General features: G+C 39.0%; 2 protein-coding genes across 2 annotated transcripts; both read right to left on the reverse strand.

The window, feature by feature from the left end:
- Positions 1-4574: 4574 nt before the first annotated feature.
- On the reverse strand, positions 4575-6835 carry odam (odontogenic, ameloblast associated). Its single transcript, XM_080463370.1, has 9 exons — positions 6763-6835; positions 6638-6673; positions 6486-6533; positions 6105-6347; positions 5923-5979; positions 5715-5837; positions 5089-5121; positions 4917-5000; positions 4575-4789 (listed from the first exon to the last, which is right to left on the reverse strand). Exons 1-9 carry the CDS (start codon positions 6820-6822, stop codon positions 4754-4756), a joined length of 720 nt encoding a protein of 239 aa, XP_080319496.1. The 5' UTR covers positions 6823-6835; the 3' UTR covers positions 4575-4753.
- A 7531-nt stretch (positions 6836-14366) lies between these two features.
- Positions 14367-19910, reverse strand: sparcl1 (SPARC-like 1; the record flags this gene model as incomplete). Its single annotated transcript, XM_080463634.1, has 11 exons — positions 14367-15236; positions 15507-15655; positions 15753-15901; positions 16437-16573; positions 16679-16799; positions 16887-17008; positions 17850-17958; positions 18506-19272; positions 19363-19582; positions 19669-19734; positions 19857-19910. 11 exons carry the CDS (start codon positions 19908-19910, stop codon positions 15208-15210), a joined length of 1923 nt encoding a protein of 640 aa, XP_080319760.1. The 3' UTR covers positions 14367-15207.
- Positions 19911-22859: the final 2949 nt, after the last annotated feature.

Consider the following 22859-nt stretch of genomic DNA (forward strand, 5'->3'; position numbering starts at 1 on the left):
CTTCATGATCAAGCTGTAGTTGCAGGTGCAGCAGTTGTTGCAGTTGTTGCAACTGTGGTGGTCGTGGGTGCTGCAGTTGTAGTTGTTGCAAGTGCTTGGATGAGCAGAGCAATAAACTGGAGTAGGCTTTGGTTAGTGGTGCTGGTGCTGGTGCTGGAAGACTTCATAAAAAAAAAATAAAGCAAATCAGATCCAGTAATGACTATATGCATATTTGAAGAATTGTCTAAAAACCGCTTTGCTATCAAATCTGCTAAAATGTCACATAAAGACTTCACGATGGTACTTTAATTGCTACTCATGCAAACAATGACAGTTGACACCAAGAAATTTTCCAACCACTGATGTTTACGCCTGTTAAGATATCAGAAATTAAAGAAGGAACTCACCTCTTCAGAGCTGCTACTACTAGACCGAGCAACTCGCTTGTGCACCTGATCCATCTGGAGAAAACCGACATTATTAAATGCATCATTTAATGTACATGTAAAAACTGAAATCTTAGATGAATTATAAATTTGTCTCACTAACAGGCTTAGCCAGGATGGTGCTCAGGAGGCATCCAAGTACAAGCACAACCTTCAGCATGGTGTCAGTGGTTTATATCTGTCGAAACGAAGAAGAGGTGTTTTTGAAAAGTTATCCCCAATGAAAACTAATTCATCAGAGCTTTTAAAAACAATTGCTAAATATTCTCATAACAAAACAAAAGAAACATATGTATATTTACCGTATTAGGAGTTGGAGCAGATTGTCTCTTAGAGGATCCAGGAGGTTGTTCTGGTGTCTCTCCCAGTGATGAACTTTCCTTATATACAGTTCCAGGAGACGCTTTGTTGAGAAATTGTAATCACTAAGAAATCTCCCACTACCACATAGAAAAGGTGGGGCTAATGTGGAAACGTTGGACATAAACCACATCCGGATGAGTCCACTTGAACATGTTGCACACATATTGGCCCATTTGAAAACAATAAATGTCATTTGGCTTTGTCTGAAATTTGAAGATGATTACCGTATTTATATTCTAGTCAGAAAAAAACTGGTATTACTGCTGGTTTGCGGCTCTCCAGCCGATAGTGAATTACCACACATATTTGGTCTTATGATTAGAAGTCAAGGAATTTTTGTGGCTTGGGCAAACGGGTAACGCCCAGTGTGCTAATGCGCTCCTTCCTTCCTCTAGATTAATGATTCGAATATTCATACTGAATCATAGTTCTCCCAATATCCCCACAAACTTTGGACCTTTGTGTCTCCTGACTGACTGCTGTTGTTAACTACACCAGGCTTCCCACAACTGGTCAATTGCAGATTCCTATGATTGGATTTCACTCCGCTTAGGTTCTTCCAGTGTTTTCCAGGCGGGGATGGGAGCGAGAGCCTGCCGCTGTGCAGTCACCCAGTAGCTTCTGTTGGTCAGTAACTTGTTTGAAGTGGGATTCAAGCACAGGCACATGTCTCTAACCTCAAGGCCACCACACACTGTATGCTTTGAGAGGATTGACTTTTAAAGCATGCCGGTTCTCTAATCACTCGGTTTATTAATTTGAATCAACGCAGAAGTGAAGCGAATGCGTTCATGCGAGTCTATAAAATGAACACTTCCCCACTGCTGAACTACACCGAGTTGTCGCAATGATTTGAGCAGACATTTGCACAATAATTTAACCGGATGATTAGGGGATTATGTGTTGCCGAAAAGATTGATAAAGAAAATGTTGCCAAACTGTATGTGAAGTAAGAGATGCTTTGCACACAATCTGAGAATGACTCACGTGTGGTATTCTAATATGTTGTGTGTCTCAAGATGAGCTGTCTGTTATAAATATGTATCTTACCAGCAACATCCATTCTGGCACATTGCAGGAGATTGTTAAAGTAGTGCTACCCAGTGAGTGACTCACTGTAAAGAAGAAACAATTTTGAATTCTCAAACATTCCGATGGAGGTTCTTCAGATTCTTTGCATCGCAGCTCAGCTTCTGTGAACGACTTCTACTCTAAGATAAGTATCCCTCTCTCATTTTATTTTGTCCTCCCAATTTATGACAATTAAAGCAGATATAATAGAGCCGGAGGAGAACAGGATCCAGTTTAGATTTGGTACGTTACAAGTCTTCTATGCAATGTGTGTACTACCTGTAATGTACCATACTCCTCTCATGTGCTAGTAACTGAAATTAACTCAACTTTTGATATTCTCATTAATTATTAAGTTTATTGTACATTAAAATATTTGTGGAGCTGCTGTTTTTTTCCGCTTCAACGTCAACCAAATCTTATTTTACTCCCAGAGTTCCTGAAATGTACCTATGGTCCTAAATAGACATTAACTTAAACTAAATTAAACCTGCCTCATGTTTTCTGTGCATGTTGATGTATTATCACAAAAGTTTGGCTGCTTATTCTCATTGTCATGAGTTCATGAGTATGTTTATTTTAAGAACAGTTGCTTTTGATGCCGAGTTCTGCACAACTGCCAAAAAAGTATCCTGCTTTGCAGGCGCATATGCATTTCAGCGTTTGATGTTGAAAATACTAAAGGTTATTTAATATTAATGACTGTTAAACAGACCAAAAATGCAGCTGAACTCAATGAGCGATTCAATCATCAAACTGCCCGTGATGCAGCTTTGTGCACATTAATAAAACATCCTAATTGAGAGACAATTTAAAGTTTACGGCACAATTTGCGGAGACACTCTTTATTTTTGTTTTAAGCAAATGATAGAGTAACACTTAATTAAAAGTTAATTTGTGATGATGAAGAAGATAATCAGATTTCATTGTCTAAATGTGCAAAATGGGACAGACTACCATTCGTGTTGTTTGCAGAAAATGTGGTTTTCTCACACTGTGTCCTGAATATCATTCATTCATATATTAGTGGTACCTATAGTTGAATCAATAATTCAGGTTTCAGATAATAACTGGATCATCAACATTAGCTTTTGGAGTCATACAAGAGTGATTCGAGCTTCACTAAACGTGAACAAGCTGCAAAAAATAACATTGAGTCTTCAGACATTTGGGGACTTTCCTGGGTAACTGCTATATAATGACTACTGCTACTTTTTATACATAATTATTATATTGTGTTTCAGTGATTATATACAAGAAACTAGTAGAAAACATAGCAACGAGACATCCTCACCACTAACTTTATATTTTGGGAGGCAAAATAATATTATCATATGCTAACCTGCTAGTTGGATTATAGTTGTTGATCAATTAGGCTGCAAAGTACATGAGATCCAAAGTACATAAACAGCGAATGGGTTTCCTAACTTAGCACAGCACAATAACTATTATTATCTGTATTTTCTTTATGCTTTATAAGTAATTGGGCTGATTTTAGTTTTAGTTTTCTGTCCTATTTTAGGGAATAAACTTTAATCCTTTATTCAAAATAGGTCTTTAATGTTCTCCCTAAATCTGACATTATGACATCATCTTGCCATTATACATGGATGAAAATAAATGACATTTCTGGTAAATAAAAAAATCCAAACCAGTTTTTGCATTTTTGTTTTTCAGATCTTCAATTTAAATATGTTCTGTGTATCCATAAAATGTCATTACCATACATTTGTAAGGGTGTAAATAATAAATATATGGTTGTTTTTTTTCTTTATGTTGTACAATACATCGTGATTTGAAAATAGATTACTTCTTGTAAATCTTTCAGGAGGAGAAAATGTTTGTGATGCCAAATGTAAGTGATTCGAAATACAATATGAATTTGGTCACACATTTTATACTAATAACCGATGATCTGTAGCTTGGTGGTAAATGTCCTCACCATCACAAGGTAGAAAATGTTCTTTAATCTCTTAGTGATACTTTAAACATTTGAAGGGGAGAAAAAAACATGGACCTGTACTTAAAATGGAAACTGTACATATTTCGTTTTGTTAGACTTTCTGTTAATATATTTTGTTATCGCTTATGGCTTGGACAGATCTTCTCTGAACACACTATGATATACTGTAATACTTGATACTTCATCATCCTTATTTTAGCAATATGTGAAGCTCAATCACAACACGACACAATCGATAATCTCCTTAAATCTTCACAAGATAAAAATATGTATATATATGTCTAAGCTTGTGAAGCTCTGTGTATTATTGGACGAAAAATGTGATTTGAAAAATTATGATCTCATTTCATTTTTCTGTTAAAAGCAATTGTCTCCTTTGCTCGAAGCCCAGGTACTGTATGTCATGTAAGTTTCCCATTCTCTCATGCAACTTTCATGCAGCCTTTAACAAAGGTTTTTGTAGTAATGCCAGCTATTCAAACACCACATGCGCCATCTTATGCCACTGGAGTCTTTTTTTTAATCGTAATTATAATTGTCACCCTAAAAGCTTTCTTTTTTGTGCTGAGTGAGTTCATATTAAATATAAACTGGCACCCGGTGTTTGAAATGGTGTCAGTCATGTCATCTCTGTTGTATCCAAAAGTGTAATCACACAGTAAGAATTTTCTATTGAATTCATGTTTTTGTCGAGAATATGTACCATGATTTAAAAAAAAAAAAAAAAAAAAAAGCACTCACGATCATTTGGCTTAAGTAGTTTTATTAATATTTATTTGGCGTATTATGAAAAACAATTGGACAAACTGTTATAGAAGCTGGTAGGATGAAGACAAGGAGCAAATTTGAACAAAACTCATTGTAAATGTGGCCAAACACAAGATGATCTTTTCATCCTTGATGACTTTATTTCCAAAGAGGCTCTTTCCTAAGGCTCAAACAGGAAGGGGAAGTTGACCTTACCCTAGAGAGAAAAATAAGAAGCCGTGTCACCATTCAAAATTAGATACAGCACAGGCACAACACAAACTACTGTGTGTACAACAGTATGATTAAAGAAAAGTTGGAATATCCTGGTAAAGGAAATGTACCTCATCAATCCCAGGGCCAGATGCATCACCACGAGGATCAGGGGGGATTGTTGTAGAATCTTTCTGAGTCTCCAGAGGCCATGTCTGAAATAAATCACAGAGAGGCAACATTACAAAATTACACAGTAAATAACCTAAACTAACGGAATTTTTAGTTTCAGGGATTGCTTACCCTCTCTGTCTGGGGCTTTGGCTTGGAGGCCTGCTAAAATCAAAGGTGATGCAGGAAAGTTAGAGGGAATAGTGATAATGAAAACAAACTTATATAAAAGTGGGACTTTTTTTGCTGAGAGGCTCTTTTAAAATCAAAGGACAATTTTAGTTATAGGCGTTATTTTCATATAAAAGTAAATCAGGCCTTTATGAACAAGTTCATTTAGATGAATAGTGCAGATAAACAAATACTACACATCGTACCCGAGTTAGAAAAAGTATCACTCAGCACTTTGGACAAACCACAGCTGAGTCTGTGTGGTTTGAAAGAAAGACAGTTCACATCGCACCACATTTGAGACACCCACACAGTAATGACCCAACATCTGCTGCTATGTTATTATCATCAGAAGGTTTTGTCTGTGAGTTACCTTTCTCTCTAGGAGATCTGAAATGTGTTGGTTTTTTTTATGTGCGCCATGGATATTTTTCTCCCCCTGCTTATTAAGGGTGCCTTTAAATAATCACTGTTTCCTGTGAAGGCCATCAAAGCTCAAATTTTGATTTTGACTTTTATTCCGCCTCCAGATACAAGATGATGCAAATATCATAGCTTGTAGTTTCTATTAATATTTGATGCCTGACCTGCAGAGGAAGCTGTGGTCTCTGAGTGGTTCTTTCCAGGTTCTGCTGGCCATTGTTGGGCTGCAGCACGGCGGTGTTCCTCTGCTGGGGGTAGCCATATGGAGGGACGAAGTAAGGGAAGCCCTGTGATGACAACAGAAGATTAAATCAGCTTTTGAGCTTTCAGATACAGACATTTTCACATAAGTAGGTAAGTTTAATCTGATACCTGCTGCCTGTGAAGCTGGGGGAATCCATAAGATGGATATTGAAACTGGGGATACATCTACAAGATAATTAAAACAATTGATATTTTTCAGTAGGAGTGTGAAGGAAAATGCAAAAGCTCCAAAGAATAAAAAAAAAAGTAATTTAACACATATGTTGCATTTCCAGGCTGCCTTGTTGTACCTGCACAGGGTTTTGGGCCTGCTGAGGGATGTTAGGAGCGTTGGGGTCCTGTGCCGGCCCAAGCTGCTCCTGCTGGCCATTGGGGACAATCATAGGTGTGAGCTGGTTGCCTTGGTTTGGGAAAAGCAGCTGGGGCCCCTGGGGGCCAAAAGGACCCGCCATTTGAGGGTTGAAGTTCACCATCTGTGGGGTGAGCAACACCTCAGGCTGTTGCTGCAGCACATACTGCGGTAATAATGAGCCCTGCAGAATAGAAAAGTGTTGTGTAAGTTTGTATAATATTTCCCAAATTAAACATGTGATTAATTGTACTTGGCCAAAGAGGACAAACATTTGTCTGTGAGCATCTAACAAGGCAGCTTTGGGCCCACCAGTCTGTACCTGTGCTTGAGCAAGAGCTGCAAGAGTCAGTCCATTGAGTCTCAGAATCTAAACAAAAACAAAAATCCTGAATTATGTCAAATATTGCATCGTAAATGACATGAAACTTGACCTGCCTCCAGACATGCATTCATTTATTAACATTTATCTACCTCATTGCTATTGCTTGCAATAATTCCAATCTGGACCTGTATAAAACGGACACAGAAAAAGTAAGTTGAGTTCAAGTGAGGCACAGTTTGCATATAACATACAGCTATATTAGGATATAACTCACTGGCAGAGCAAAGCTTGTGCTCAGTAGACAGATGATCAGGAGAGTGGTTTGCAGCTGCATGGTGTCCTGGAGGAATTAACTAAAACATGAGTAAAGTCCAAACAGCTGCAGTTTTATGTGTAGCCCATAAAATACTAAGGCTAATTTTCTTTACACAGACAGAAGATATTCACAGAAATCTTTGAGCATTGCAAACTTCTCTTACCGTTTCTCTGGTTGAGCTCGTCCTTACTGCGTATGCCTCCTCGCCTTGTCCACATCCCTTATAAATTCTCTCCATGCAGACTGTTATGGTGCACCATCAACCCATCCAGACAATGTGTGGTCAGGGTGACAGACATTTCTCATGGCATCAGACTCAGACTCTTACAACACAGGCCAGCTAAGTATGTCATTAGATGTAAGTCATGTCTCTAAACGCCATGACATGTCCTGTGTCTAAGCTGTTAATTCTCTGAAGAAGCTCATTTGAAAGTGTTCACGTGCACTTTTTCACATATAGAAATTGAGAAGTCACCTCACTGTCGAAGTATTTCTCTTATAAGCATGAAATCTTCACTTAAGTCACGTTTACACAATGCGCTTTTTCAGTAAGTAAAGGTTATATGCATATTTCAAGGTGGAGCAGTTCAATGCATAATTATGGACATTAGCACCCAAGGGAATTCTGGCGTGTCATGAAAAAAAAAAACTGCAAAAAAAAAAAAAGAGGGTTCTTATGATCAGACATTTGTCATATGTTGCACATCCCACTTGCACCGATGTTGACATCTAATTGACTAATCATCAGCACTACTGGTTGACCATGGAAACCTCATGTTAAATGTGTGCTTTGCAGAGTAAAAAGTGTGATTTTTTTTTTTCACTGTGGCCACACACTTTAGGAGTGGGTTGCACTCTCGCTTCAGCACGGGAAGATCCCCCAATTGAGTCAGGGGTTGGTGACCTTTCGGCATGTAGTTAGCATGTTTTTGCCGTGTTTGTTTGTTTGTTTGTTTGTTTGTTGGCAGGAATCTCTCTTCTGAGTGTGAAATACTACTCAAGGGCCCACAGAACTATGAGGGGAAAACCAGCATTGAGATTACTATGGATATGAAGCTGAGTCAGCTTATACTGATTTAAACTGCTTCAGTTTTATTGTAGACATGTTGTTTTGTTGTAGCTGTTGTTGGTTGTCCTGTGTTTTTTTGTTTTGTTTTTTTTAACTGTCGCATATTAAGGCAGCATCTATAAAAGGAGCTAATATTTTAATCTTGGTGGTTTGTCATTCTGTATGTTTAAAACTGTGGGGCCTGTGTTGTTGGGACACCACTGTTTCCTGACACAGCTACAGGGAGTGAAACTCAGATGAAGCGCAGGATTTATTCAACATATTGTGCTGACTTTCCTTTAGATGGCAGTAGAGTTCCACTAGTATTTACACTCACCGGCCACTTTACTGTAACAGGCCCACCAGTGCAAAGTTATTCAATCCAGTTTTATTAATATAGCAGCATTAACATATACTCATCTCAAGGCATTTTTTAACAAAGAAATAACTATTCTACATGAACAAACACTGATAACAATAGAAAGAAAACACTCAATTGTATCTGCTGATCCAGGCAAACAAAGGCAGGCTAATCCACTTGATACAGACTAGATGGAGGCAGAATGCTCAGATTACAAACTTTTCGTTCTACTGTCAGAGATTATCGCAGGAATGTATAAAGAGGGCAGAGAGAACATAGACTACATGAGAGAGATAGACCGTTAGTCATATGTCACAGTAAAATATGACCTTTTTTATTTATTTTTTAAATATGACCATTTTGAGAGTGAGAGAGCAGATCTCTCAGCAATCTAAACCTATAGCATGAATAGAAAATGATCGAGGGTGACCTAATCCAGCCCTAACTGTAAGATTTATTCAATATGAAAGTCTTAGGAGCCTGATAAACGAACACTCTGCCTCCCATTCCACTTGTAGGTCGTCTCAAGTAGACATAAATCTAGAAAATCATCAGTATCAGCTTTCTGAGAGCGAAGTGTTCTCTGCTGATGTTATTCAATCCAGTGCAACAGTTCTGAATAGGTATTTTAGTTCATGTTAACGGGATCAGAATGCTATTGGTTCAACTTTAGGTTGGTTGTTGATCAAAATCCACACGTTGTACTGGAACAACATGAAATTGAATGGATATGTTTTTTTTATATATGATACTATCCCTTTTGTATGATAGTAGGGTTGCCAAATATGACAAATACCCACATATAAAAACAAATAGAAATAAGTTAAACATATAATAGGCTATCTAAGATACCCTTCTAACGGAATAGACTGAATTCTTGCATCGTTTCCAGACGCTCTTCACCATTTCACATAAAGAACTGACCAGTGAGATTATATTCAGGTTCGAGTTCATTAATGAAAAAAAAGTACTGCAGTTTATACATGTGTGTAATTAAGAAAAACAGACTTGAATATTGACACAATTCGTTTATTAGAAAGCAATCATATAAACAGATTCATTTGTTTTATTTTGAGTAGAGATCTTTATATGTCTCACAAAATCAAGGCAAATACTGTAACTTGCTTCACATTGTTCATGGATATCAAGAAAATCACAAAAATCAGGTGGAGTGTGAAATCAACACATTTTTTCATTGTTAGCGGCCACTTAATTATCTTCATGACGTTCATCACAGGGAACAGTTGTTGTCGTTATGGACTCAGTAGGAGCTGGGATCTGATTTAAAAAAAAATAATAATAAATTGTTGATATAAATTTAGATATATGCTTCTGGGACAGTATTTCTCAGTCGTGGTCAAGGAGAATAAAATACATTTGTTTGTTCTATACCAGAATTGACTAAAATAAATTTGGCAATCAAATCAAACTCTCCAGAAGTTCCATAAGAAAGCAAACCACAAACTGAAATTGTTCGATTACCATCAAGCCTAGAAACTCTCTTGCGAACATTTGTCTCACAACAAAAGGTGATTTATCGTTGAATGTCAGATTTGATCATCTGTTTCACAAGATAAGCTAGATAGACAATACAAATCTGAAGTAGGTCGATATATACAGCCTGCAACAGTTAGGCTAAGAATACATTCACTAAGCGTTATAACAAAATAATGAACAGTTCAATTTATTTTTTTCTTTCCATCATGATTAATAGAGACATGTTAGATCTTAAAGGCAGAAACACTTCAGAATGAGCAAAATAGACATGTACATGAAATTACATCGCAAGTGGAAATTATTTTTTTCTGAATGTGATTCACACTGTCTCACCTGAGTATCCATATTTTCCTTTAAGGCTTTCTCAGGTCTTCCAATCTGACGCTGGGGAGTCAAAGATCAACATTGAACTTGTGTAGTTTCCATTCATGTGGTTCTCAGTTGAATTACAGTAAAAAAAAAAAAAAAAAAACTGAAATATTGTTTCTTACCCTGAATCTTCTGAAGAGGTCGGGCTGAATGGGAGGCTGCTGCGGCACTGCACCACCTGTGAACCCCTGAAGAAAGACAAGAAAAGAAGATTTAGTCATTCTGGTGATGTTTCTCTACATATGATGAACTGTATGAAATTAGGTTGTTTTTTACCATCATGCGTTGCTGGGGAAGAATCATTGGGGCCATTTGTGGACCTGCCATGAAAGGAACCTGGTATTAAAAAAGAGAAATAAAGAACAGACCAGATCTTTTTCTGTGACATTATAAACCATTAGACAATGTCAGCTGAGTTTTGTGTCGTTTCTACCACTGCAGTTTATGCACCACACTTACAGCATTGACTGAAGGGGGAGGATACATATTAGGGATTGGAATTGGGACACCAAAAGCAGGAACAAACTGTGAAAAGGGAATTACAGAATTATAAGGTTAGCTTTACTGTATATGAACATATATTATATAGTAATAATGCATGTCTATTCAAAGGCACAGTGGTACGATTAGTACGATAAACCTTTTACGGAGTGCTCCAATTACAAACTGATGGACTGACCTGAGCAAACTGGGGCTGCCCGATGAATCCTGCTCCTCCACCGCCTGCCACAGAAGGGTTCAGACCTCCAACCACCAACACAGGATTTGCTCCATTTATTAGTCTTCCGTTCATGACTGGAAGCATTCCTCCATTCAAAGCGGCCAGCAACCTCTTGGTCTGCATGTGGCAGGAAATGCGACTTATTGGCAACGACCGAATTTAGATAATCATCCTAAAACAAGCAAAGAATTCATAGACTGACTGTATGTGCAGTAGCTCACCTTTCCTTCATCAGCCTGCAAACAGTAAAGACACAAGATGTTACTGGGATAGATAGATAGATAGATAGATAGATAGATAGATAGATAGATAGATAGATAGATAGATAGATAGATAGATAGATAGATAGATAGATAGATAGATAGATAGATAGATAGATAGATAGATAGATAGATTTTACTCACATGGCAACAGCAGATGACTGCAAAAAGTACTGTCATGAGACCAAACTTCATTTTGCAGCTCGACACCTGTAAAAAAAAGACACAAGCAAAATTTGTTGGCCTTATATATTTTTGCTGTTGCTTCAGATCACATGTGCCAAACAGAATAACAATACGAGTCTCTATTTAGAACAGGTTTTTATCAGTCTCAGGGATTATTATTGGCCAGTTAGAGAGGAGAACACGGTCTTGTTCACACACTATATTTGTCACCTGTGTGTCATCGTAACATGTGCCATGACATCTTCTTTTTTTTTTTACGATACAAAATTTAAAAAATATAAGTTGTGTGTGGCCATCTTTCAAAGAGACTTGTCTGTGTTTTGCCATTTGCCATTGTTCTCGATACAGTAGAATGACCACAAAAAGAAACACAATGAGTCAGTGTCTTTAAGGTGGCTTTCTTGAGGTTTCAGGAAGCTTCTGACTTAGACCAGCTTGAACCTTTTTAAATGTTGCGGGTTGTGACAGCAACACCAAAACAACTGACATCACCACCATGAGCTCTTGTTGATCAGACCATGACGAACATGTGTACCGATCTGAGTCTGCATGTGCAGTCTTGTGTTTCTCTTTCTCTCTTGAAGGGACAAAATTAAACTGGGAGTGCACTACATTTGTGGGGCCTGACCTCCCACGTGGGTCTTTCATACAACGCTGCAGAGGAAAACTTATAACTTACATATAATGTTGCAATTAGATTAAGATTAAGGATTGAGTCAGGCCCTCACTGACACTGTTAAGAACCTGGACAAATAGAGTGAAATGTTGCTTCTATCCCAAACTTCTAACTCCCTCTTCACACACACACACACACACACACATATATACTTAGATACTTTTTGTTACATTTAGCCATTTTACACTTCATTTCAGTTTGTCCTATTCAAATTGATTCTATTGCAAGATGTGTGTGTGTGTGTGTGTGTGTGTGTGTGTGTGTGTGTGTGTGTGTGTGTGTGTGTGTGTGTGTGTGTGTGTGTGTGTGTGTGTGTGTGTGTGTGTGTGTGTGTGTGTGTGTGTGTGTGTGTGTGTGTGTGTGTGTGTGTGTGTGTGTGTGTGTGTGTGTGTGTGTGTGCGCGCGCGCGCAACCTTCACTTCAGACTGTTTCTGAGGAAAGGAGCTAGCATAAGTAACGTTTTTCACTTTGGCGCACGTCTCGAGGACCAAATTCATGTTCCTGACTGTTGTATCATGATGTAATGTTAAGACATTCCTCTCTGTATAATTTGTGATACGCTTAAAGTATAATTGCCTGGAGAAGATTTTCACTTGCTACAGACTTAGAATAAACACATTTTCATTACTCGCAACTGAGCCTTGGTGGCCATAAATAAATAAATAAATAAATACATCTCTCAATACATCAATGTATGACATTTTCATGGCAAACCAAAATACACAACATGTTATATCCCTGCAGTACATTTTACCGCCATGTTTTGAACTGTTATATTCATTCCTGTGTGGTTGGCGGGTAAGTTTGTCACTTGCTGAGGTTGTCTGACTTTTTTTAAACTGCTGACTGGGCAGCCGACAGCGGCTCAGGTAAACACCCTGCGTGGTAGTCTGGTCTGGAGCTTCACACACTAATTAAACACTGTCATGCAGGTCCAATTAGGAAGCTGTCTCTTCCTGTTTATACTTTTATACTGAGACAAATTACATTTTTAGATTCGGCCATAATTTGAGGACTTCAGATGATTTTATGAACTCATATGTATTATTCAGCTCTAAATCACAAAGGAATTTAATGTTGATGTAAGTAATTAAGCCAGGGTGTTTTTTGACATTTAGAAACCCAAATCACCATGTTGCATGTTGTAACTCTAAATAGTAGTTTGTGTTTATTTTACCAGGCGCCTACACAAAAATAACAGCTGGCAGAGGAGCCCCACCCATGAAGTTGGCTGATGCCACGGAGGAGTTGTGTTCGGCCACAGTTTGATATTTCTGACTTCAGATGATGTCGGGATAAAGGAATAAACACCAGTTCAAACTTCAGTCATTTATTGATCGTTAGTTGAAAACTGACAATGATTTGTATGAGCGTTAAGACAGAGTCTGTAATCAGGAACGTAGCATCAAATCAGGAATACTTCAGCAAAAGCTGCGCGGTTTATTTTATTTCTTTCTCCTCCGCCCCGTTCCCGGAGCATTCTTCCTCCTCTCCCTCCTCTTCAGCTGCCGTTTCCTTCGCCACAGGAGTCTGAGTCCTCCTGAGACGAGCTGCTGCTGATCGCTGAAACCTCGCCCGGCCCTTCAAGATCCCACCAGCGGCAGCTCCGCTCAGCTGTTGTTGGCTATTTATCCCCGGCACAGAGATCAGCTGCACTTGGCCAGGCGTCAGAAGGACATGCTGAGGGTCTCCTCCAGGCAGAACTGTGTAGAGCACAACTGGACCACCACCGGCCTGCTGCGCCATCTGCCCTTGTAGATTCACAGTGGCTCCACCTGCCTGCCCGGTGACAATTGCCCCACCTTGCTGGAGAGTTGTGATGGGAATGAGCTGCTGGACAGGGGCCTGAACCACAGAGTTGCCCAATGGCTGAAGAAAAAGTGACCCTCCAAGTTGGACTAGCCGTGCCACAATGGGTTCACCATTCAGTGGAACTCCATTTTGAGCATTGACACCGTTGCCGGCTGCTGTTCCTCCGTTGTTCATAGCTCCCCCTTTGGCAAGTGCCTCGGCACTCCCTGAAGACACACCACCCTCCACCACAACAGCCAGGGCCTGAAAAATAACCCACAGTGTGCAGAACATGTTTTGTCTCAGCGATGGCAATCAGTCGACAGGTGAACTGGTGCTTCACACTTGGCTTATATAGGAAACGACTGATTCTGTGATCACCGAGAAACGTCCAATCAGAGTCCAGCTCTTTATCTCCAAACAGCAGTCCGCTATAATCATCATGACCAAGCTGGTGGCTATTTTTGCTTTGTTGCCTTCCAGAGAACCATTATTCAGGATTAAGTGGCAAACCAAAACCAGGTATCAGTGACTTGCAGTCCCACGCCCATTGTTGTAAAAAATGTGTATTCATATCATACGTTCACAAAGAAACTGGCCATTAAAATAAGAATGGTATTAGAGCATAAAATGATGTTACTGTAGGTCCACAGGATGTGTGATAAAATTACTTTATTTGTAAACTCAAAAGCAACAGAGAAGCATAATCGACACTGAAATATTTTGTGAATGCAATGTGCTTTGCTCGCCATGAATCTTGAGTCAGAGCCAAGACAACAATTAAAATCAAAAGACATTTACAGCATTTGCTACCAAAAAAAAAGAAACAAAGCAACTGATTGACATTTATTAGTAAAACAAAAAGGTGCAAAGTCATCTACAAAACTTTTATTCTCTCAAAACGAATCTCCCGCAGTACATGAATATAGCATACAAATCACGGATTAAAGTGTAAATACCTTTTATCTCAAGCAAGCGCTCATAAACTTAACCCCGGTTTTCAGCACATCAGAAAACAGATTCCGGGTAAGTGTGGCTAAATAGTAAGTTTTTAATCTAATGAATGATTCTATAACAGTTTAATCTAAATCACAGAAAAAATATTTTTTATGCTCGAGTGTGGCCTGACACACGATAAAAGTGATGATTGTTACTCGGGAGGAGTTAAGTGAGCGTCTTCAAACTGAATTTGCCAAATTTAGTTTCAACAGAATATTTTTGATACATTTTTCCTATTTTTTTAATTTTTATCTTACTTTATTAATCCCCTTGTTGTAATTTCTTTACCAAATTGACACATTGGTGGGCAGCCACAGTACAGTGCATGGAGGAAGCTGGTGGAGGTCTTGCTCTCAGACCCACGGTGAATGTTTTTGGGAATTTGTTATCTGGAATATCAGGAGCCTAAGGGTTCATAGAGGCCCCTCTTTTAAATGGTTGTGTAATAAAGTGGCTTTCACAACCTTGGGTAGTAGATACTATTGGAAACAAAGCTCAGAAAAGTAGGTTGACATCCATATCCTCTGTGGAGATAAAAAAAATAAAATAAAAAAAGGTTAAGTAAGACAATGGCAATCATGAAAATGTGGTTTGATACAACAAAAGAAGCATTTCACAATGTTTTTGCTTAATTAATGTGATAATAAATCATTTCTGAAGTGAATAGTTGCCTTACTGCTTATGAAGTCATCATGTATTTCATTTTATAACACAAGGCCATAAATTTATTTTACTACCAAGTTGAAAACTACTCTCTCAGGCATTGCTGCAGACAAACATGAGGTTGATCTCACCATTCTTGATACCAAAACAGGAGGTCCACTCTTTAAAGGACACCTGTTTGTCTTTATCTGCATCACATTCTTGGAAGAAGCGCGAAGTGCAGTGCTCCATCGGCACCAGAGGGACCCTGAGGGGGGCCAGCTCTGAGTGGGACAAGAACCTGTATAAAATGAACAGAAATTAAGTTTCACTCAAGCTTGTCACGGTGGTTGTAAGAACTGTTATACACACAAAATATTTCTATAAAGTCGGAATACCTGTCAGAAGGGTGCTGGTCCAGCTGAGCGAACTGCCAGTGTACAGGGTAGATGTACATGTTATAGTTCTTCTCAAAGTCCTGTGCGAGCAGCTCAACAGAGTGATCACCAGCGTAGAGGCGCCTTTCACCCTCAAAGATTTTCTTCACCTAAAATGGACAGAAAAACACAGTTTTGTGTCTTTATTGAATAAAATGCAAGCACACATCTCCTAACTGCACTTGTAGTAAATAATATTTAAAATATCTATCAACGGTAGTATCTCTTTGGCTTGTGTTGCTCTCATGGGGAATCACCTATTTTTTTTAGGAAAAGGTTTGAATTCACTTTTATGGATTGTAATTCAAATGAAAAACAAAAATGACAGTAAGTATGAAGTCAAACAGGAATCGTATTAAATTCAGGTTGTATCTGTGGTATTGCAAAGAAAAGTGAAAAGCAAGGCATCTAAATAATAAAGTGGTGAAGCTTTCACACAAGTAGTCACTGGTCTACATCTTTTAAATGTATTTGGGCATTATCATCTCTCATTTAAGTAACTAAACCAGCAATGAGAGGTGCAAGGCTCTTATAATGTCAGTTAATCAGAATTGGTCGAGTCTAAAGCATGCAGGCCACTCACTCCCCTGTACTGTAGTTTGAAAAGACTGTTTTAAATGTGACTATTGGAGTGACATTTCTTACTCTGAAATGCTGTTTGGGAGTGAGGAAACCGGGAGTCACCACATCATGCTCATACAGCTGCACCAGCACATTCTTCAGCCAATCCCTCATTCGTAGTGGAAACTGGACCAGCTCAGTGTCCTCACATGAAGGTATCACTGAAAGATGGAAAAACAGCAAAATCAAATTGTGGGTTTTTCTTTTTTCTTTCATTTTTTTGTTGTTGCTGCAAACCATTCAGGTGCTATGTGTTCTAAACTCACATTTGCATGAGCCAGTGTAGTCTAGGTGAAGTCTGTGTCCTTTCTTAGTCCCCTCCAGGTTACATTTGGAAGCAAAGAGCTCACACGATGTGTCATACGTTTTATTGTCTGTTCCACAGACCTAAACAAAAACAACAAAAAAAAAGAAATGTTAAGATATTGGAGCAGTCAGAACTCAAACTTCCATCAGTAGATGTCGAGTACTCACATGATCAAATTCATTCAGACCGGGAGGACACTCTGATGGTTGTTGACACACACAGCCTGGTTTGTTGTCGGCATCAAGTTTGCATGTTTTCCCACGTTTGCACCGGAAATTTGCACATGGATCTGGAAGAGAAGAAGAACAAATTGCAATCTTATCCACCTTTTAAAAAAAGATATATTAATAATATTATTATGATTGTATATTGTGGTTTGTTTTCATCCTACTGAGAACCGACCTGCTGTACCACGCCACTCTATTCTCTACATTCCTGTCATTAGAGTTGGCATAGTGATTAGATTCAACTTGATCTCACTTATTCTCTCCTTAAGCCTGCTGGGCCTGTGTTTTGGTAGTGACCGTAAAACCGAGGGTCACTAGTCATGGGGAATTTTGAGCGAAATGATCCTGTCAGCAGATTCCCCTGTAAGACTGTTGGAATAGTGCGTTACACCGTATGTGGTATTAAGTCTGCTGACCAGACACAAAAGGTCCATTTGTCATCTAAAACCTGAAGATAGTTGTAGAAATATATATTTTATGTAGAAAACTTAAGCAGAACAATTACAAAACTTATTTTCAGAATCAGAGAATGATGTTCAGTTGTGGAGTGAATGGAAATGAGAGATTTGACTCCTGTCTTCCTTTGCTCTTTATGGACAAAATGAAAAATGTATTGAGGAAGTTTATGATTTTTTTAGCAGTGTTTGTCCAAATGCCGATGCCTTGATTCAAACTCTGTGCTTTTCCTTTGATTCTAGGATCTACATTTTCTCTACTGGCTCTTTCATCGTGACCCGTTTTGACATGTGGTTCTTCTTTGCCATAGGCTTTTTTTATTTGTTTGCTTCCTTTATTTTATGTAGAATACACATTTTCCTAGGTATTCTGAGGGGTTAATAATAGAAGGAGGAGGAGGCTGATGAGCACATTTCAAACAGTAAATGATCAGGAATAAACACCAACCAGCAGGGGTTTCAGAGAGATGTGTTACTCCACCAAAAGAAGGCCTGGACCGGGGGAATAGTTCCACTGTGGCTCTGATCTGCACCGGGTTCACACCTACTAAAGGACCCTAGAAAATGCACAATTAATGAGTAATGGTGGGGGGGGCGGCATAGAAATGTGTTCGCCAATGATACCATCATTAAGAAGCAAAACTATATCTCAGTATCATTAACCACATTTTCTTTCTTTGCCACTTGGGGGCAGTAGAAATAACCTGTAACACAACGTCCTGTTTATTTTCCAGTCAACACAGCTCCCTTCAAGCATTAACCTGACAATGTCTGTTGGCCATGTATTTGTATCTCCTCACCATTTTGTCTTGATGTCAACAAACATCAAGACGTATGTACGTCTTGATGTTTGTTGACTCTGACATGTTTTGTTTGGCTGATGATGTACGTGGCTGCTTTACGGAGGTTTATTTTACCGTGAACTGTGTTTGCTTCAATCTGAAAGTCACTGTAGGTTAATAACTGATAATTAGCAGCCGTGAAACCAAAAACCAAAAACCCTGATGTAATGTGTGAGTTCATCACTAAAAGCAGCAGGTTTCACATGTTCATTGCCAGTAGTAAATTAATAAATATCTTTTAAAGCAAGTAAATGTCTATTACCCATTTTCCCGCCCTCCTCCTCTTTGCCTTGTGGACTGTGTTGTCAGTGCTGCTTCCGGCAGATTCCGGGGCATCCTGTTGGTTCTGTTGTTGTGTTCCATCCCTCTGTACGGAGTGCTTCTTCGCCCTCTGATTTTTCTTTTGCTTCCTTCCCTTTCCCTTTGTGTGACTTCCACTCTCATTCTTGGTCTTCTCCTCCTCCTTTCCGGACGGCCTGGGCCTCGATTCGAGCTCCGCGCTGCTCTTTGGTTCTTGAGGGTCAACATTTGTTTCGGGTTCTTTCTTCTTGACATTTAATTCTGCAGGTTTGCTGAGTTGCTCTTTGTCGTTGTTCTGGTCCAACACTTCCTCTCTGTCTGCTGCCTCTGTCTGCTGCATGTTTTGTTCATGATCACTGGCCGTATTGGCAGGTTGCTTTTCACTGGATTTCTTCTCTTCAAGCTCTGACATATCTATTTTTGGAGCAGACTGAAGGATATCAGTGTGGGGTTTGACATTTGCTGACAGGATGTGTAGAGGTTGCAGAATGCCACTATCAGCAGCATAATCAAGATTTGCAGGAATCTCTGATTCTGCGCTGCCATCTGTTTCCTCAAACTGTGCCATCTGATCATCTTTGTCAGCTGGTTCTTCCATCCATTCCTCGTTGGATATCTTCTCCACCTCCTCCTCTACCACATCTTCCACCATTTTTTCCTTTCCTTCCTCCTCCAACATCTCATCTGTTTCTAAGTTATCCAGCTTCTCCTCTGCCTGAGTCTCCTCATCTTCAGTCGTCTCCACAGCCTTGCTGATCTTGTCCTTCCCAGCTTCCTCCTCTTGATCTCCCTCTTCCTCCTGCTCTCTCTCTGCAGAGTCCTCCTCTTCCTCTTCCTCTACCCTCAGGAGGTCCACCAGTTCCTCCTCACTCAACAGAACTGCACTGCTTTTCTCTCTTTTTTCTGTCGACTTTCCATCTTCCTTGTTGGTGTGGTCCTCGGAGCTCAGTTCTTCATCCTCCTGCTCCTGGTCGCCGGTTTGAAATGTGACTACAGTGGGCAAAATCTGTGGCCTGTTGGTCTCCTCTGTGATGAAATCCTTAAACCAAAAGAGATGAAAAGCATTGGCTCCGTCATATAAAATCATCCAGTATGTTTCAAGGGCTTTTTAATGTATTTCTTTACCTTTTCCTTGGCTGTTTGCAAAGTCTTGTGCAAACCATGATGCTTTGAATGAGGTTTGCTTGTTGCCTACGCATAAGGGCAATATTTGTTAAAATGCATCTGCACGTGATAAACTACAATAATTATTCATATTGTCTTTTGATCTCAAAATATACACTTAAAAAACACACAGAAATGTTCCTACTCACAGACAAGGGAAGTGTTGTTGCCAGGAAGCAAAGAAATACCAAGCAGGCCCTCATACCTGTTGAATTGAAATGAATGTTTACAGCATCTGGTCAAATTGATTCAAACACGACAGCAGTATAAGTCCGTGCAGGATTGGATATCTCAGCAACGTATTAGGCAAACATGAGAAAGACAAACAATCAGTACATTATGTTCTGACTTCCAACACATGCAGACAAAGACATCAGCTTGGCACATCTTTCAAAGTCGAAACAGATGAATGCATCTGTATGCTGCCAGCACATTCATCGCAAGCAGGGCTGTGGGACCGGCCTCCGCTGTTGTCAAGGCGACAAGGCCTCTGAGATGCGCTTCGCTCTCAAAAGTCACATTCAGCGCTAAAGCAAACATCACAAGCTACCAGACTGGAAAAAAGTTGACTAAGTCCACAAACTTTTTGTCTCTGCGAACGGAAACAAAACAGACATCACGGAGCCGGTCCAGTGGAATGATAGTGCCGTGTTCCAGCACAACAAACATGAAAAAGATGCAGCCATGATCCCTGTGCGTATGAAAATATAGTGATAAACTAAAGCAATATTCTCTGATCTTTACAATTTAAATGTGACATCATATAGTAAACAGACATTTTGTTCTGAAAAGATTTAACATCGAAAAAGATGAGATTTTTACCAGTCAGTAAGAGGAGCCTACAAGAGAAAATGCACTTATAAACTGCGTCACATTACCGATCTGACTTCCCATCACTTGTAATGCTCAGGAAAAAGCCTTACTATACATATGAGGGGAATGCATCCTTGCAGATGTACATTATTTTGATGTACTGCAGCAATTCCTCTTCCTATAGTCATAACAACAACTTCTGGTGGCATTTTGGCAACTTTCACCCCGACAGAGTGACTTGGTGGCCTTGGAAGAACAGCGAGTTGTGTCTTCACTCTTATCCTCTTTTCATTCTAACATTCAGAGTTGTGCCTTTTTACTATATTCCAACGTAGAGAAGAATATTTACACATATTTAATACACAGAATATTGATAGTTACTATCTTTTACGGTGTATTTGAGAATAATCACTGCCATCAGAGCATGAATGTAAAAGCAGGAAAAGGGGATATAATCAAAGTATTAATACGGCAAACGACACACAAGGGTCACAGCAAACAAGTGAATGAACAAGATGTTACACAACCACACTTCTGTTCAATCATTGATGAATTGCATTACAAAAGAATGTAATGTATAATCGGTAATAATAAGTAATTAGTAATTAGAAATAAATATAACATCGTAATTACCTGAGGCTGGCAGTGGCAACAAATATGAGAATCCTGCACAAACACCAGTACGTGGCTGCGTTGAACCTGTGAAGACCGCCTTTTGTATTCAAGACAGCACACACACTGTCCACACAAACTGACACACACACACACACACACACACACACACACACACACACACACACACACACACACACACACACACACACACACACTGTTTTTTCAGGGTCTAGGATGCCAGTGGTTACTTTGGAAGGGCTTTTTGGTTACAGAGATATGGGGAGAGAGAAATAGATCTCACATTAACCTTTAATCTGCCCTAAAAAATCTACATTTTGCACATCACATATCTTTAAAGGTGACTTGTTACAATAGAAAACTAGCACTCTGATAAATCCAAGCATTTATTTTTTTTTAAATACCAAGAAAGAGTTTGTGGATTTTTGTTGCTGCGGTTGTTGTTGTTTTTGTTGTTGTTTTTGTCATCTTAAATTCTTGTGTTGCAGAGAATTTCTATTTATCTGTTTGGGGAAGTGTCTACTGTTTACAACAGAATAAAGTCAGTCCAAACCATTGTCAATACGTTGATTGAATTCAGAAATCATGCACAACCTTGACCACTGGATGTCACTATATTAACAAATCCGTTCTGTTGAAGTCAGCGACAAATACTTCTCAAAGAATTACTTTAATATCCATTAATAAGCTTTTCACCCGAAGATCACCATAAAATCTTCTCTTTTGGATAGACTATTGATTGATTGACATTTTTTTTCCAAGGCCATTTTTAATTGAGCAGCTCAGTTAAAATCAATCCAATTTAATGAAGAACTTCACATCACAATGATTCCCCCCCCAAAAAATAATGTGAACAGTCATCAACCATTGTTGGTTGAAGTTTGAAGCTTGAGGTAGAAATTGAGCAAAATACAGAACACTACATAAAAAAAGAAAAAAAATCAACACTATCACAGAGAGAGTTGGGGGTGTACTTGTGGTCCTTGAATTAAGATTACTTGTACAAATGTATGTAGACCAAGACATAATAGATGGAAGAAGCACAAACTGGAGAATAAACAATGACACACAATGGTGACTTGTGAATGCACAGAGAGGAAAAGAGAGAGAAAGTTGAAATACTCGTTGATTTCAGAAAAGTCGGCAACCTAAATTCATTGCAATATAAATGAAAGATGGTTCAGGGTCACCTGAGTGTAGTCTTTATGAGGGCGTCTGATGCCCAGAGTTTACAAAACAATTCCACCTCAAGGTCCTCCGGAGCTTTCCTCTTTGGAAATGGCAACAAAAGAACACCTATAGAAATAAAAAGGACATGGTCAAGAATATTCAGGCTTAGATATTTTAAATAGAAAATCATTGGCCTTGTTAGGCGACACAATTGAAAACTGTCTGTCTTTTTGAATAGGATTAGATGCACTGATAAGAAATCCAACGTTTTTGCCGTCTTTCGATCAACTTGTTGTGTCTCAAGACATTTTATGAGTAACACCGTTTTCCTTAGTGACTTTTAATAAAAATGTTTCCAGTAAAGCAGAAAAATTTTTACTTTCCAAGATTTCCCAGGTAAATCAAAACTTAAACTGGAACTGATGATCACATAAAACGATCGGAAGATTTGAGTAATGGCACGACTGAGCTGTAGTCATTTTCAAGGTTGAATACTTTGGTAATCTTTGGTTGAACACACAGCTGCTTCTCTTGGA

Source organism: Lipophrys pholis, assembly GCF_963383615.2.
Source record: "Lipophrys pholis genome assembly, chromosome: 5".
Taxonomy (NCBI): Eukaryota; Metazoa; Chordata; class Actinopteri; order Blenniiformes; family Blenniidae; genus Lipophrys; species Lipophrys pholis.

What these genes read in the sequence shown, in the direction of transcription:
- odam (XM_080463370.1), bottom strand. Translation starts at nt 6,822, where the DNA reads ATGCAGCTGCAAACCACTCTCCTGATCATCTGTCTACTGAGCACAAGC. An exon ending in AGGCCCAAAACCCTGTGCAG is followed by an intron (nt 5,980 to 6,104) that starts GTACAACAAGGC and finishes ATTATCTTGTAG; the next exon opens with ATGTATCCCCAGTTTCAATA. An exon ending in GACCACAGCTTCCTCTGCAG is followed by an intron (nt 5,122 to 5,714) that starts GTCAGGCATCAA and finishes CTTTGATTTTAG; the next exon opens with CAGGCCTCCAAGCCAAAGCC.